This window comes from Anas platyrhynchos, chromosome 9, assembly GCF_047663525.1.
Source record: "Anas platyrhynchos isolate ZD024472 breed Pekin duck chromosome 9, IASCAAS_PekinDuck_T2T, whole genome shotgun sequence".
Classification (NCBI taxonomy): domain Eukaryota; kingdom Metazoa; phylum Chordata; class Aves; order Anseriformes; family Anatidae; genus Anas; species Anas platyrhynchos.
The window spans coordinates 720,204-738,313 of record NC_092595.1 but is presented as its reverse complement, the minus strand read 5'-3'; the positions used below and the strand labels follow the sequence as shown (position 1 = coordinate 738,313).

Sequence of the window (18,110 nt, the reverse complement as noted above, 5' to 3'; positions counted from 1 at the left end):
CAAAGAAAAATACCTTTCAAAAAATTGTTAATTTGCTTAATATCACTGTTTTTCCACGTTTGTCCCAGTTAAATGCATCTATGAATACTGTATAGATTCGTTCTCTTTCTGAGCACAGTTCCCTAGCCCTGGTTATCCTGAGGCCACAGACTTCACAAAGCTGTTAGTCACAGGGACTAACCATATCGGCCTCTGTAGTCACATCGGCTTCCAGTAGGTTTGCCAATAAGGCATACCTGGATTAACATGTGTCTCTGCAGCAGTTTTTGCTGCCGCCAATGTAGCTGTGTCCGGAGCAGTGCGCAGCAGCTGGGACACGCAGCTGGGGCAGGTCCCTGTCCGCAGGGTGCCGCACGGCCGTGGTGCACGCTCTGTCCTCTGCTGGCATTGAGGCCAGCATGAGGCTTGCCCCTCTTGGTGGGATCCGCAGCATGCCAGCCCAGCTCCTTGGGCAGCCCTTAGCCCTTAGAGGGAGCCTCGCTCGCTCCTTGCTCCCAGCACATTCCAGCCAAAGCATCCACAGCAAGTTTGGTAACGCTGCTAGCCCTCTTGCTTAAAAAAAGATTTTCTCCTACCTTGCAGGCACAAAGCCTTCCCAAAGGTAAGAACGGTCATTTCTAGAGGTGTCTCACTCTTCTCCTTGCCAACACCTTTACTGCTTTATCTCCTCGATGCCTGCACATTCGCACTCCCCATGTTTAACCACGCTGCATTAAGGCACAACTCCCCCTTCTCCACCACCTCTCCACACTCCCTTCTCAGTGATAACCACCTGCTGATGGCCAGCCTGCCTCCCCTGCTGATCACTTCCCTACGTGTCTCCTCTCATGAGCATTGACCAAAGAAACTGAGCGGAGGCAAGGCTCCACAGCTGCAGCTCCTCCGGCAGCTCCCAACAGGCTGCCCCACACCACAGCCCCCCTGCAAGGCTCGGGATGCAGGCAGGAGGCCTCGGGCACCCAGACCCTCGCTCAGAATCCCCCGTGCAGCACAGGGCTCCAGGGGCCCAGCACAGTGGTGCCCATGGAAAAGGGAAACACAGCCAAAATGCAGCAACAGCAGCATAAGGTGGGGATGGATGCCTGCTTCCACACCCTGGGCTTGGGCACATCCCCCTCTGATGCAAAGGAAGTAACTTCCCTCTCTAAATGTTCTCTTAAGCCCGTCTTTTTTTGCTGCTTGTATGGGAGAAAGAATAAATCAGTAAGAATAAAACAGCAAGACTCAGAGAAAGGATCACCTAACTGAATAAAAGCCAACGTGTTTCATCCTACTGACATTTGCAGCACTGGAAATACCCTAACTTACTGTGTTTACTAAAGGATGTTTGTTATTCTTTTCTAATAAAAGGAATACATGAACAACAAGAAGTACACTGTAATCAGAAAAGTTTAATGTTTATATTCAACATAATGAAGATGAAAAATACAGCAATCTGACAATTCCATCTGAACAGGCTGTATACACAGTTGGAAACAAACAACAAGAAAAAAACAGTATTCTTGCAGATTCAATCTTTTACGCAAAAGACGAAACAGGATGTTAGAAGTATTTTTGGTATTTTGCGATCTACCTAAAATCAATAGCTAATCAATATGCGCACTCATTCACAACTTCTCATACTTGTGCTTAATACAGAACACATTTCTATTGAGGATATTTGTTCAAGACAGAACTAAATTGTATTTCTTCAAGCCTACAATACTGCTAAGTTAATTTCATTTTAAAAATTCATATGCAAAAGTTACTAAACAGCTTTAAGTATTATGTGTTCTAATTATCCTTGTTTAGTAAGTAGAACATAATTACACAGCAGTGTTACTTTAAGGCTAGGACCTTTGCAGTCTTTCTTTATCTGATGGGCATCCAGTGCTGTTCTGTTACACTATTTCCTTCTAGTACAGAGCTTAATGAAGGTAATTACTGAGTAAGAGCGATGCATATTTTTAATATTTGCACTCTACCACAGCCATCCCCTTCAGTTCTCTAGTGCTTACCTTGAACTGTGCTGCAGGGACAACAGCACAGACACCAGACGTGCAGTGGACAGTGTTTCACAAGCAAACTGCCTTTTGTTACATGAGATCTGGTCTCTGCACCTCTGCTCGCACCATCTGCCCACAGCAGCACAGGGTCCTCGCCAGCACACCCCTTGGACGAGGGGGCAGGAAACAAGTGGCCTCAGATTGCCTTTTGTGTGCAAATGGCTACGCTGCACATTTGCACAAGCCTATTGCCACGACATTGAAATAGGAAGAAGTGAGAAAACCAACCTCACGTCCTACACTCCACACCAGCCGAGCCTGCAGTGCAAGCAGCGGAGCTCAGCCAGGGGTTCCTCAGGCCCAGGCGGCTGTGCAGAGGCAGGGTCAGGCACAACAACCCTTTTGGCCTTGGCCAGGAGAGAAATCCCAGGGCAGTCACTTTGTTTTAAGCTCAGAAGAAAACACTGAAAGAACACATAGGATGAATCAAACTGATTTCCCTGCCGGAGATGATGAGAAATGCTGTAATGCAGACACTGCAGGGCAACAAAATGAACATGGCAATCACACCCAAAATCTCACATCGTCTCCATTTTCCTACACATCTCAATTTCATCCGTGATGAGCCAGGCATACTCAAGCACCCTTCTCAAGTTATAGATTTTCATTTAACCACGCAATGTATCTGTTTCTCAACCTGTTCCCTACAGGTAGATTAGCTGGACTTGATACAAACATCAGAGCCCCATGGAAAGCGTCCTTGGCATGATCATGTGTGACTCGAACTCCTGCTGCCCTGAGGCGACTGACATACATAACTCCATCATCCCGTAAGACATCGTACTCGCATGTGAGGACGTAGGTAGGGGGCAGCCCACGTAACCTGGCATCCTCAGCCAGCAGCGGGGCCGCTCTCGGATCCAGAAACCCAGGGTACTTTTTTGCAAGCTCGGAGCTTCCAAAAACAGGACTGGTGTAAACGTAATCTTTTTTCATCTCTTCTGGTAGCAAATTACTCCAGTTTACAAACTGAAACAAATGTCCTGATTCAGCTGGGACATGACTGTTGGAGGTCATTGCTTCCCTGAGAGAGGAATCAGAAGTAAAATATTCACTCCAGAACCTGACCATAAGTGATTTGGGTAAAATTAGGCCATTTTCATTTTGTTGATAAGATGGCAAATTCAGGTCAAGGGTTTGAAGAGCAGGATAAAGCAAAACATGTGCTTTAAGTCTAGTTGTGACTTCAGAGTCCTCTAGCAGCTGTAAAAAAAATAATAATTACACAAAGTCAGTTAAAAAGAGTTGATTCTGTCACTGACATAACACCTTCAAAGTAGAGAATTAAGGCACACATTTTATAATGTAAGAAAAATAAGATTGCCAGTTAAAGCAGGATAATTTAAAAGAAATTCTAAATTCATAGGCAAATCGCCTAAAACAGAATGTTGTATTAAAAATTCTCAAACATTAAATATAATTTCATCTCATTTCTTATATTGAAGGACAATGTTTAACATTATTTTTGAAGCATTGAGATTTTCTGAAGTATTGACATTTTCTTAAGTAATAACACATTTTTTCTAAATTTTCTCTACCTATAGAAAATTCCTATTCCTATAGCTTAAAACTTGAAGATTTCTAAAGTTCATTTAACCATTTCACATAATTCTTAACCTTTCCAGGCAAGATTCATTACAATCTGAACACCTTCAAGAATAACAATACCATACTGACTTACATAAAGTTGAATAAGAAGTGCAAAAGGCACTGAAACTGCTTGTGATCAAGTGACACTAACACTGTCTTTTTTTCACCCCTGCCATTATTTAGCTGTATGAGTCAAATTTCTCAAATTCCCTGTCCAAACAATAAACCTAAGCCAGTTAAAATTTACTTAAAGATGGTTTGATGCCATTAAATGAATAAAGTAAATTTGCTTAATTGGAAACTCAGAAACCTCAGAGTCCTGCAGGCTGCATGGCAACCCATTTATACCAACTATGAAAGATATCTGGAAGGTCCACTTGTTATAAGCAGAGCTGGTTGTTTCTGTTTCTTTTTGTTTGTTCGTTCTTTTCTAACTAGTCATGAAATTACAAAAATAAAAAAAAAAAAAAAAACACACACACAAAAAAAAAAGCAAGCAAACAAACAACACAAAAAAAAAAAAAAAAACAACGCGTATTGAGCTAGAAAACAAGACATTCACCTTTTGTACCACAGCTGCAGCTAAGTTGCCACCTGCACTGTCTCCTGCAACACAGACCCTGTTTGGGTCTACCCCATACTGGGAGAGCACACTGCTTTGGAGGAAGAACTTTGTCACTGAATACACATCTTCAAATTGAACTGGAAAATGGTATTTAGGTGCCAACCTGTAACTGTTGAGACAAGCAGAAATACGTTATTCAATAGCAGTCTTCCAATACGTTAAGGGGGACTACAAGAAAGCTGGAGAGGGACTCTTTGTCAGGGACTGTTGTGTTGGGTCAAGGGATAATGGTTTGAAACTAAAAGAGGATAGATATAGATTAGTTATTAGGAATAAATTATTTGCTACAAGGGTAGTGAGACACTGGAACATGTTGCCCAGAGAAGCGGTGGATGCCCCATTCATTGAGGTGCTCAAGACCAGGCTGGATGGGGCTTGGAGAAGTGTGGTCTGGTGGGAAGTATCCCTGCCCACAGCAGGGTTGGAATTAAACGATCTTTAAGGTCCCTTCCAACCCAAACCGTTCTGCTTCTATGAATACTGGAGATACTTGTGGAAAGCATTTTATGTCGTTATAGATTTCAATGAAATATCCACATGGATTTGTGGAGGGAGTTGTGTTTTCTGTCTAAGATATCTAGGATATTTTTATCCTACAGTTTACTCCTTAAAATACTGCAGCTAATACAAATAACAACAATCTGCCTTTTTCTCCTTATGCTTCACTAAGTATCTAAGTAGACCTCTAAGTCTAAAAACTCTTCTCCTTCCAACAAATATTCCCCAGGACCTCCCCACTCAGCAACAACATCCAATAACTTTCAGTATCATTCAATAACATCAACAATATTGGATTTGGACCTGCTCCAGGGTCTTACATAAAGAAAACGCCTGCATCAAGCAGATTCCTCCCATACAGCCATCTCCATTCTTTTGCAACCCAAACAGCAACAACACTCTACAGATTCTACTCATTTTATAATCACACTGTTGCAATCTCCTTTTATTGCAGCCCTGCTGTGCACCATCAAAAACACTCCTGTGATGATCAGTTTCACCAGAACATCACTTTGATTATGTTGTACCTCTCTATGCATATTGTCATTTTTTTTATATCACTGTGTTTCGTGTTGTAAAGTCAAATCATCTTCAACTAGTTCATAGTATCAGCCTTCATGAGCCAGTTTTTTTGTTTGTTTGTTTGCTTTGTTCTGTTTTGCTTTTGTTTGTTGCTGTGGCCCAGCACTGTAATAAAAAAAATGTACATGTAAGTGGAACCATAAAGGTGTAACTTATAAAACTCAGTAAATTCTGCTGGCCTATGAAAAGTAAGCAACTCTGGTGTTTTCCTGCAGATGTTTTGGCTCAGCAAAGAAATAAAATGAAAAAAAAAAAAATCAGTAAAATTTACTCTAGTCACTCTAATGCAAAATGATACAGTTGGGCAAGGCCAACCATATGAAGTTTAACAAGGCTAAGTGCCAGGTCCTGCACTTGGTGCACAATGACTCCATGCAATGCCACATGCTAGGGGAAGAGTGGCTGGAAAGTGCCTGAAAAGTTGCTGGAAATCTGCCCAGCAGAAGGGGATCTGGGGGTATTGGTTGGCAGCTGGCTAAACATGAGCCAGCAGTGTCCTCAGGTGACCAAGAAGGCCAACAGCATCCTGGCTTGTGTCAGAAATCGTGTGGTCAGTGGGACCAGGGAAGCGATTGTCCCCCTGTGCTCAGCTCTGGTGAGGCTGCACCTCGAGTGCTGTGTCCAGAGAAAGGCAATGAAGCTGGTGAAGGGTCTAGAGAACAAGTCTTACAAGGAGTGACTGAGGGAGCTGGGGCTGTTTCTTTTGGAGAAAAGAAGGCTCAGGAGAGACCTTACAGGAGGTTGCAGAGAGCTGGGGATCGGGCTCTTCTTCCATGCACCAAGTGATAAGATGAGGGGAAATGACCTCAAGTTTAACCAGTGGGGAGCTTACGTTGGATATTACGAGAAATTTCTTTACTGAAAGGGTTGTGTGGCACTGGAACAGGCTGCCCAGGGAAGTGGTTGAGTCACCATCCCTGGAGGTCTTCAAGAAACGTGTGGATGTAGAACTCAGTAGCACGGTTTAGTGGTGGACGTGACTGTACTAGGTTAAAGGTTGGACTAGAGGATCTGAGAGGTCTTCTCCAGCCTGAATGATTCTATGGTTCTGTGATACACACCAGGAGCAAATCTGCTGAGTGGGAAGTGACCATGTTCCTGCACCACTTCACACCAGAATTTGAATTTCTGAACAACTTTCAGAATCTGAACAACAAAAGGAAAGCAAGCAGCGCTGGAGAGGCTGGGACAACCTGCCCTAAGATGCCTCCAAACCTTTTACTCGGCAGGGAAGTGCTTCTGTAAAGGAGTAGGGAATGCAGTGTTCCTCCTGTGGTGCCCACAGCTGCCCATGCTGGCGCAGAGCAGAGCAGGGACCTTGGCTGGGGACAGGCTGCTTGCCGTGACCTGCTCTGGGCACCATCATGCTCCTGCTGCCTGCCCCGCTGCACTGAGGGGTGCCAGAAAGTAACTCAGGGCACCGTCCTTGGTCCACCAGACAGGACTTCCCCTCAGCAAAGCAATGGCTGTTGTTATCTCCACACCCCTTCTTTGAAACACAGTTCCATGGCCCTTCATTTTTTATCCAAAAATGTTATCAATATATGCTGGGGTTTAGAGGAGGAGTAATTCCTCAGCTGAATGATTTGGTTCCTATCAAAACTTGAGTTGGAGCATAAACCAGCTTTAATAAGTTAATGGAGTGCTTGTTAACCCTTTTTCTTAAATAGACAATGTAATTATGTCAGCAACAACAGGATCTAGCAGGACAAGCCTGTTTACTAGTGCAGCAGGAAGTCTGCACCAAAAGCAATTCAAGAAAGATATCTTGAATTACCTGCACTGTTTTTCTCTTTGCATACAGCTGTAATCAATAGAGATGTTGCTCAGGTGGTTTGCCCAGCAACACAAAAGCTATCTGATATAATTCGAGAATGACCGAAAATTAAAATCCCCTTTTAAAAGTTACTAGTGAATACCAAGCAGATGATTTTAGTATTACTGTTTATACAAAAGAGCAAGGAGATCAAACACTGCAGATGTTACTTCCTGCTGTTAATAAAAACAGAAAGGACAGCTAGCATCTGTCCTAGCTAGTGAACGCTTGCTATTTGTCTGAGCCCACAGCAATGGGAATTATCTGCCTATCCTGGAGACAGGATTTATTACCCACCCAACATCAAAAAGCAATATCCAAAATAACCACCGATCACAATTCACCACTTCAACCTTGACAGCTTTTGTTTACAAATACTTAAAACTAGAAGAAAAGCACATGATCAAAATAAAATACATTGCAAAATTAAATGGAAATAGATTAACTTATTCCAAACCCTCATTTGATCTGGAAGGAGAATCTCTTACTCGACTGATACGACCACAGCATCTAACTGGCTTGAAGTCCACCTTGACAGAAGATCATAGGATTTCATGCCTGAAATGAAATGAGTCACTTAAAATATATTTCAGTGCATTTAAGAACAAATACACATACAGCTACATCTTCCTCTTGGCAGAAACTTTCAGGTGACTCTGCAGCAGCGTAATGTGACTGTGGCACACGTGGGTTTATCTCAAAGTGTGAATGGGACAAGAGATCCAGCCATCACTTCAATGCTATCCAATAGGATTAAGCATGGAAAAAAATATATGATACATTATTTAAGCCTCCAAGCAGTACACAATGCAAGAAACAAGCAGCACAACAACTTAAGTGAGCTATGGCTTGGTTGTTGGGAACTTCAGTCATATCTACTATAGCTCTGATGCCAGTTTGGGTGATGGCCAATGATGATAACTTGTCCGTTTATGTACAGCACTGAACTACGGCAACGAGAAGCAGAGGATATGCTCTAGGGGAGGACGTGACTGGGCTTGAGATAGAACATGAAACATTCCCATGAAATAATAATAACTAAAGCATAGCACACAATTAAAACATTTTAGAAAACCCTGTTGGAGTTAATGAGGAAGAACACCGAACATGAGATGAATATTGACAGCACAATTGTAACCGAAGCACAAGAAATGTGCTTGCCCTTCTAGAAGCACATTCATGAGAATGAAAGAAAAAGTAATAGATGACTTCTGATACATCAAAACTCCCTAAAATAGATTTCAGGGGACAATAAATACTCTATGCCCTTCCTGGAGCAAGAGGTATGGGGAAACTCCGGAAAATCAAGCTACTGGGAATGAAAGACCCTTAGTCACTGCATCCCCGTTTGATTTCCATTTCTTTTTTTGTCCTTACATGGAGAGGAGGATTTTTTGTTTGTTTGTTTTCCCTGAAGATACTCAGTTTTGCTCTTCTCTCCAACTAAAACGCCCTAACCATGCTAGTAGCTGCACATAAAATACCATGGCAGAAGTAGACCGCTGAACCAGTTGTTTGTACTCATCACAATGACCACCCTCTCCTAAGCTGTTGCATTTAAACTGGTGAAATACCAGCCTCCAATCCTCTCTGTTGCAATTGGGCCACCGAGCTTACCTGCCTGCCCTACACACCATCCTCCACCATGAAAGTAGATCACTGCCCTCCTCAGCCCACTGGCTGGCTTCCTGGGCAGATACAGGCGGACGGCCACGTTGCTGAACTCCGTGTCTGTCACGGTGACGTTCTCATCAGAGGTCGGTGCAACGTGTTCAGCAACTGTGATCAGCCTCATAACTTCCATGTAGTGCATCATACCCAGCCGATCGGCAACCTCAGCCTAAAGCCCAAGAGAAGAGAAAACAGTATTTTAAACAGTCTTAGTCACTCCAAGGTCACACTTCCATAAAGCCACTTAACGTTGCACAAGTCTATAAAGTTGCTGCAGAAGTCCCTAAGCCAAATGTTGCTAACTCAGGCTGTCAATGCTGCCCAGTCCAAGCTGTTCAACTCCCTTCTCTCCTGCTATTTCAACATGAAACTCAGTCCCAGAAGTGCCTCCAAGGCAGCCTGGGGGACATGGCTGCTTGGTGTTGTTAAGATACCAGGTATGAACTGGGATGAGCTGACTGGAAGCCTTGATGGACAAGGACGTGACAGAGGATCTAGAAGAAAGCAGAATCAATTGAAGCCTCCCCAGACCCCATACAAGAGTCTGCTCAACGAGCAGCCTGTGTCAGGGCAGACCATGAATTCCCACAAAGTCTCTGACCAGAAGAGAAATTCCACTAGGCCAGCAGAGGACCCTGCACCAAGAGGGGAAATTAGGATGATGTTAACCAGTAGCTGTTTGCCCAATAAATGCACTACTCTTGAGAATATCCATAAATTAATGCTTTTAGAAAGGTCCTTTTTCCCAGGAATCTTGACCCTAGCTCGGCTGTACAGCAAGGCTGGAACCTTTGGCACCTCCAAGGTGGGAAAAGCAGGAGGTCAAAGTGCAGGTGTGTGGCAGCTGTGGGAAGGGCAGGGAAAGCTTTCCAAACAGACTTCATGGAAACTTCCTAACAGAAAAATGACGTGCTCCAGGGAGTTGGGAACTGCCAACCGTTATTACTGTTAAAGCAGCTTCCTTTGAAAGTCGTGTTCCGAAACATTTATTATGAAATCCTGTGATTCTAGATTAGTTCACAATTATTTTAAGATGCTAAATAAAATAAAAACAAAAAAACAAGACCTAACAAGGAAATCTGCTGGCATTCTGAAAGCTTCAAAAGCATATTTATCACCTTTGGCTTCTCTAATATCATGACAATTTACATGGATTAAAACATTTTAGAATCCTCTTATTCACAGACTATTTTATAGCTTGAACTTAAAACACTTTTCAAGAATTGTGTTGGCTTTAGGTTGTATGCAATCCTTTGTATATCACAGTGAATCTAAGCAAAAACATTCCTAAGGGCATTTGCTACCAACTGTGCCAGGAATGCAGATTTTAGCTACTCATTCCAAAACCAGTCACACACCAAAGGAGGTGCCACGTTTCCTCACAGCTGCCTTGGGAGAATTGCTACAAATACAGATGTGGCCAGAGTTTGAACATACATAAATTTTTTTTTTTAAAAAATATATTTTTCATTAGATTAAATGGTGTTTTAAGGAAACTTACTTCTCACATCGCTTATAAGATATTTGAAATGTATTCTGGAAATACAAAAAAAAATGACAAAAGAGTAACGTCATAATGGAAAAAAAGGTTTCATTTTCTATATTGTGAAAGATGCTTAATTTTTTATTTAAAGATCATATTTGGAAGAATTATATTATCTAATACATTAAGGAAGAGGTTTTTGTTGCTTTTTTGTTGTTGTTGGGTTTTATTTAAGACAAACAAAGGGTATTAAAGAATACAATTTTAAATTTGCTTGAAAGCCATTTGCTATCTGGGTGTCTGAAAGTGGACTAAGAACTCAGATTTCTCATTTCAAGCAAAATCAGAAATTTCAAACCAATTTACATTACCTTTTGGTATAACGTGCACTGCTCTTGTACATATTCTAGTTAAACATCTGAAAACTGAAAGGCTGATGTTCTGTGACAATAGGAGAACTTACCTAAGTTTCAGGTCAGCATACAATTATTTGTTTGAACAGGCATAAATAATCCCATAACTGCACTGATAACTTTGACTAGCTTTCTGTGAGAAAACAACAACATTTGCTGCATTCTATAAGTTTACAATATTCGGAATATTTTGTTTTCCTCCTGAGATGTTCCCTGCTTCAAAAGCAAAGCTTTAGAACTGCTTTCATACCATACAAGTCATAGTAATAAACTGGAATTGAATATGGTCTTATTTTCTGATTATGGTTGCTGTAAATGGTTATATATATACATAAAATCATAATTTTCTACATTTTATAAGCTCAATGAAGACAGATATGTACACACGCCAAAACTTTTTATCTATAGAGATTACACAGTTTACTTAAGTGTTTCTTAGTTGTAGTATTTTCCCTTAGGATTAGCATCTTGTAAAATTAACTATACAGGTCAAAGTGAATTCTGTCGTAATTCCTCTGAGCTTGTGAAAGACTCCCACATGATGGTAGCAATTCCCTCAAGAATGAAAGTCAGAAGGAAATCATGCTTTCATCTGAAAATTCTCATTGTCACAGATCCGAGGTTAATGCATGTTACAGACTAAGAGAAAAACTAACCACTTTAGTTTTTTTTTCTGTTCCTTATGCCTCAGAAATCATTTTTCACAGTTGCTTTCTAACACAGGTAGCCAGTTAATTTTTGTGTTCATGTTGGGGTCCTTACATGACAACAAAGAAAAAGAACACATACACACAAAAACAAACAAACAAACACAAAACAAAAACCAACCAACCAAACAAACAAAAAAAAACACCGTATAGACAAGTTGTGCTTTGGCAGGCAGAGAACCTAACGTTATTTTAATGTCTTACTCATCTGAACTGGCGATAATTCAGGTGGAGGCACCCCTCCAGGTGAAGCATTCTGACAGCTGAGCATGAAGCCAGGCAATGTTTGTGAGATGGGCTGTACAGAACTCAGATAAGGATTTCACTGCTTCTGAGCAGCAAGACAAATAATGGAGAAAGCTTTGGGGGATTTCGCAGTGCTGCAGCTAGGGAAACATTTAGCTATGAAGAAAGATGTCTTGCAATTTATACAGTGCATACATTTTATATTATGTGCATATTGTACTGCCTGAAAATGTGAAGAATTTTGTTACCAAACAGAAAATAGCCAGTTTATTGTCATAGGCTATTCCCCATCTAGATAGCAAGCAGGCTTGATTTGTTATAAGTACGCAAACTGAGACATTCCCAGCCTCTCTTCTGTAATAGGATTTGTACAAGTGGGATCTCCTGTGTGCCACAGGCTGGTTGTACCAGTGAAACCTCACCCAGCTGAAATCCTCCACATGTCAACCAGCTGCAAAATCTAATCGTGAGCCTCTGACTTGCCTCTGGGACCTCCAGTACCTACTGCAATGCTGATTTTGAAATCACAGATTTCAAAAGAGGCCTGGAACCAGCACAGGCTTTATGCACATCAGCTGTTCATCCACAGCACAGTGCCGATGTAGAGAGCGAACACCTTGCAGTGAGTGAAGACCCCACATGATGGAACCCTCTGACAGCACTGGGAGTCTGGGTCAAGAAGCCCAAAATCAGAGACAATTCAGAGATCAGAATCTGGACAGCTCTCAGGTACCTTTTAAAGCAAGGAAGAGGACTGAGATCTGCTATTTGACAGCTTTTGTTGTATATCACTGTGGGAGCTTCAACAGGAGACCCTCCTGGGCAGGAGTTTTCAATGGTGGCAGTATTATTTCCCCTTCCTCAAATGAAACTGAGGGATTTAGACTAAAATAGGTGGTCTCTTCAAATCCAGAGCTACAATTAAGTGATTACAAATTGTTGCCCTGTAATCGGATGACCATTCAGAATGTATTTAGGAAGCTTTACAGACATCTTAAAAACTCCAAGGAAGCTATCTTTGTCAAAGCCCCACAGGATTATGGTTCTGCTTGAGATCTGAGCACAGTTATAAAACATGCTTGCTCAACACCACTGCTACTGATAGCGGACTTCGGTTTAACGGGCAGCTAATGCAACAGCCAGGGAAAACACCAATTCCATTTAAAAGTGAAAACACAAAACGCTCCAGCACTGAAAGAGCCTGCATCTGCTTCCTGAGCACTTGGCACTGCCGTGCTGAAGGCTACAGGTTTGACCAAATGACCAGGCACAAAGCGTTGTTACCGAAATGAACTATCTATAGACATTTTTTTATAGACTACCTCCAAAAGAGGATTTAAAAGGGGAAGAAGCAAGCCAGCATATCAAAAGCTGGCAGAGGTAATGCTCAGTTCCATGACCGTACAGTTGTCAGGAGGGTCTTTACATGCTTGGCAGCTGCCCCTCTTCCCTCAGCGAGGCACATGGCTGTTCCGTACACGCCGCTGTTCTCCCCGCAGCTGAGCACAGGGAGGGGGAAGCCCACCCTGCTTGGCACATCCCCGCCACCACAGCCACGGTGCTCGGCCCAGGAGCTCTGCAGGGGCCCACGAACTATTTCCAGTGATCACACTGTTCCTGTGTGCACAGCCGTACATAAGCCTTCGAAGCTGCATTAAGGATACCCACCACTGGCACATTTCATTAGTGACATAATTAACAGATGAATAAACGCATTAAGCATGGATTTTTCTGCATTTCTCCTGCTTCTGAGAAAAATGAGTAGATGAATAGCAGATTGCCCCTATATCAAAAGTCTTACAGAAATCAACAGCTTTGTATTTGAAAATGATGTTATATGATTTTATACTCTTTCACAACAGAAAACAGCTTTCAAGCATTTTCCCAACACCTGATTAATCCCACCTTTAGGAATCAATTAAGAATTCTTGTAATACCAGTGGGAAGTAGAGAAGAAATGCAGAAATGAAAGAGTTGGTGACAGAACAGGACTGAAAACCATTGCCCAGCTTGACTCATCATCATTCACTTTTAAGCACAGCCCGAGCCTTTGGGTCCACAGCAAGCAAGCATTTCAGGAGCACCTGTCAAGCAAAACTAGAAACCTCTCCCATGGCTCCTTAAAGCCTCCTTTCAATGGATTTTTATGGTGGAGAAAAAAGCAGCCTCCCAGAAAGATGTCTGCAACACTGAGTGCCCCTGTTCCCCGCTAACCTTCATCTTTGACCTTGGTTTTAGCATGGTCACAGTGCTGCAGCCACGGCTGCGTGTTGGGGGCAGGCTGGATTCAAAACAGCTCCCAGTGCAATGTACTTCAGAGGTGGGAACTACAGAACCTACCTATGCTTTGTGTACAGGTTTGCTAATTATTTAAATACGTATGAAATAGCTGCACAAAATGACTGAAATGAAGCAGAATCCAAGGCTGTAATATGTAAAAATAGCATGGAACAACATAAGGACCACACTGCCAGTAAATATTACCATGCAACTGCAGACAGGGTATAATACCACTTCCTTTCCAGACTGCAGCATATGGTTCTGTGCTGCTTAGCCAGAAACCCTTTTTTTTTTTTTTTTTTTTTTTAAGCCAAATTATGGTTAGTTCACATCAGTTTAAAAACAAACATACAAACAAAAAAAATCTTCCTGCTCTAACTTTAACACTCCTCTAATTAGCTTTGTTTATTTTTAGGCTCATGCTATCAGTAGATTTCTATGAAACCACAAAGGTAACAGCAGCTACAAAGTACTCTAGCTTTCCCTCTGCTGACATCCAACATAACATTTCTGAGGTTGCTCAATATCCAGGTTCTGTGACACACAAAGTTCAAGGGGCAGTGTTTCAGCTGCAAAGGACCATACCACAAAATACACTTGTTTGCATTTACATATCCATATTCACATTATATATCACATCTCTAGTTACCCCCATTGTCCTTTTTTTCCGAGACTGTGCCGTTAACCTTTTCTAACAGTCTCTTTATAGTCAGCCACACAAAGTTCAGGGCTCAATTTCAGATACTACTGCCCTATATACTGCCTTATATTATACATGTATTACAGGTATGTATTGCCATGTATCTATTGCCCACAGAGCCACTGATAACATCCACTGCTCTGGATCTGTCTCTCCCCAAGCCAGCGTGCTCTCCTGAGCCCGTACCAAAGAGAGGTCTGAACTCACCGCATGCCCAACGGTCCTAAACAGAGAGGTTACGAGCATCACCTTCCAGCCCTCCTCGATGTTCTCTGGGATGGGGGTATAGATGTAGTATGAGACAAGGGCAGAGGCGAGGCAGAAGCACAGCAGTTTAGCCCCCATGTTCTACGTGAACTTTTCTTCAGGACTGATCAGATTAAGCGCTCTCACTGACTCTTAGCAGCTACAAGCCAGCACACACAGATAGGGCAAAGTTAATCCCATGTTATGTTTGGATCCCGCCCAGGAGGTGATTTCTCATCTGATCACTCTGCACAGAGGTTATTCTGCCATGCTGGGAGAAAACACATTTCTTTAGCAAGGCATTCAAGCACTCAAAGCACATAGAGTCAGCACTTTAACTCCAGATTAAACATCAAGGCTCATATACCGCAGTCACCCTCTTTTTGGCATTCGGAACAGTAACCAGCAGGAAGGCTTCAGAAGAAAAAAGGCAGTTGGGGGGAAAAAAAAAAAAAAAAAAAGGAACTGGGTGGGTCTTGTGAACCAAGGGCTGCTGCAAAGTGACAGTCAAAGACAAAGAGATGTATTGAATATCCAGGAGCTATTAGCTTTATCATCATAACATAGCTGTTCAAACACATCCCAGTTTACAGAGATACCAAACAGCATCAGACAAAAACCACATATATCCTCTGTCATTTCTCAAACAAACACACACTCTGGCAGGAGTGCACCCTTTATCGTGTGCTAACACATCAAATCAGTTGTGTAATAACAGGTGCGGCAGAAAAACTAGATAGGCTTCTAGGTAATATTTGAAAGACTAGATTTAATTGCTGCTATTCTCAGGATGAAGAGATTTCTATCCATCTCCCACAGGTAACCACAGCCACACAGACTGAATTGGGAAAGATAAAATAGGAAAAAATTCCATTAAGAAAATGTTACAAGCTCTCACACACAAGGAGTGGGCAAGAGTCCCGCTTTAGACATAAACGTTTAGGTTCCTTCCACATTGTCCCTATGTGCTGTCCTTACCCTGAAGTCACCTTTGGCTTAGGCATGTACTCAGTGCTTAGCTTTTGGATACTGCAATCTCCTCATCTCGCACAGCCAGCCTTCTTGTTCTCCAGTGAACTGTTGCAGCAATTTACCCTAATATACAGTAGCAAAAGTAAACAATGAATTGAATTCACCATCTACCCAAGGCAATGGGTAATCTTCAGAACCCTTCACTGCTACCCATCAGCTTCCAGTTTTCTGTTGTATCAGTCTCCCACCACTCACCATTTGCTAAAGCAAAAACTAGTTTTGCTCCCCTCCCTGAACATAACATACCAACAAAAGAATAATTCAGTGTGCCCCCCTACATATCTTCTGTATTTTCACAGATGCTAGCTACTACTGCTTCAGAAAATAAGGAAAGAAAGAAAAATAGTAATAATGCAAATAGACTAGAAGACAAGGCTAAAACTGCAGTGGAAATAGAAGCAGACCACAGCCCTGCCTGGAGCTAGCATCCTCTGCAACAGAGCCATGCCCTTCAAGGCTGTCTGACAGGACACATTGCACAGCCATGGAAAGATTTGCATGAGCTAGTTCACACAATGACCTGCTACCTCAAAAAATCAGTCCTGCTAAAAATAGTATTGCTATATCAGACTGAATTTTCAAGCTGTGGTTTGGAAATAAGAAATTAATGAGCAGGTGTAAGTTGTAAGCCCATATAAGTAATACCTCTTCACCTCCCTTCCACTTGTTTTGCATTCTATGTACTCACTGCATCACTGTGAAAATATCATCCAGATCAATGAAGTTCTGTTCCAAAGCACAGCCTGGTATCTATTTGTTTTAGGAGAACACACCATGAAACAGATCTCTCCAAAGCAGAGAAGTATTTGCAAGGCAGTCCAGCAAAGAAATATTGTGTAATCTAAATGAGAAATAACTGAGTATAACCTGGTTGTGACTTGAGCTTTAATGATTATATAGTCCAAAGTACAAGACCTAAACAAATTGATCAAAAACCGTAGTATAATCCTCTCATGCACATTTAAGGCCTGCTGTTGTCAGTACAGTATATTTCTAAAGAAAAAGACCAAGTAAGTTTGAAAAAGTTATTAGCTTTTTATTGCTAAATAATTATTTTTCCTTGGTTTTTAATGTAGATTCAGTAGATGTTTTGGGGCACTCAGGCTCAGGGGTTAGGATACAAGAGTGCAGGAGTACAAAAAGCAGGAGTACAAAAGCACCTCACATCAACGTTCTGGAAAGATAAATCATGGCCTCGTTTGTGGGTTTCTTTGTTTTGCTTTGTTAGCAAAATGCAAGGGTGGTATAAGCTTATTATCTTTATGTATCAATCATTACATTTATTCCACGCCTATAATTTTAACTTTCTGCTTCTTTTGAAATGACAAATAGTCTTGAAGTTTTAAACTTTCAGCATCTTTCTTCTCACAACTGTACTGCAATTTGTAGGTCCCTATTACACACCAGTTTGGACCCATGCCACCTCGCTTCCCCGTTGCTGCCTTCATTTTTTCCACCAGCTTGTTTGCAAGGTGGTATTTTGCATATCATTTGCATGAACTATACACAAATGTAGTAGACTGATTGTCTGAATTGCTGTCATACCCAAAGTTGGACTGGGACACATTCAACAGATGACAACTCTTCGGTCGCATGGGATGGTCACCTGCAGCTGCCCCGGCCCTGACCAGCCCCACCCGGGACCCCCACCACGGACACCCAGTGCTTGCCCAGGCTGTGCCGTGGGGGTCCCTGTACAGGCTGGTTTGCTTTGAGCACAGATTTCCATGGAGCAGCAAAGGGCTGCGGAGCACCCTTGAGAGGACGCTGTGAAGGAATTTCACGGAAACTTTGCCAGCCCCCATCTGAAAGCAGATCTTGAACAACAGGGGCAGGTCGATGAGCTGACAGCACATGGACCAGCACCTGCAGGAGAGCAGGAGGGCAGTGAACGCCCTCAAGCTGACCCAGGGCAGCCCTGGAGCCAGCCCAGGCTACGGGACAGGCGCTATGGGGCTCGCTGGGCGCGTTGCCCACCGGCACTGGCTGCACCAGAGGTGCTCCTCGTGGCCAGGGCTGCGGGGCCCTGCTGTTAAAGACAGGCCGCTAGCTTGACCCCATGAGGACTGTGGTGTTCCCAGACATTCATGCTATGGGTAATGTCTTCATGGGGTGTGGGCTAACGGCTGACGAGAACAGCAGCCGGCACCCACAGCAGGCACTGCTGAAGCCACTG

The 18,110-nt window shown here is 42.6% G+C and overlaps 1 protein-coding gene across 2 annotated transcripts in view; it reads right to left on the bottom strand.

Annotated features, from left to right (window-relative positions):
• Positions 1-1,371: 1,371 nt before the first annotated feature.
• The window catches only part of AADAC (arylacetamide deacetylase), a 29,942-nt gene continuing 13,203 nt past the window's right edge, over positions 1,372-18,110 (bottom strand). The window contains exons 1-5 of one of the 2 annotated variants that reach the window (XM_005023670.6): positions 14,864-15,074; positions 8,774-8,996; positions 7,645-7,714; positions 4,198-4,369; positions 1,372-3,248 (exon numbers count right to left, since the gene is read on the bottom strand). In XM_005023670.6, coding sequence (XP_005023727.4) covers positions 2,640-3,248; positions 4,198-4,369; positions 7,645-7,714; positions 8,774-8,996; positions 14,864-15,001 — 1,212 coding nt within the window. In that variant the 5' untranslated portion in view covers positions 15,002-15,074 and the 3' untranslated portion in view covers positions 1,372-2,639. Of the gene's footprint in view, positions 3,249-4,197; positions 4,370-7,644; positions 7,715-8,773; positions 8,997-14,863; positions 15,075-18,110 lie in introns of those variants that run through there. The other variant, XM_021275188.4, reaches the window with a different exon arrangement.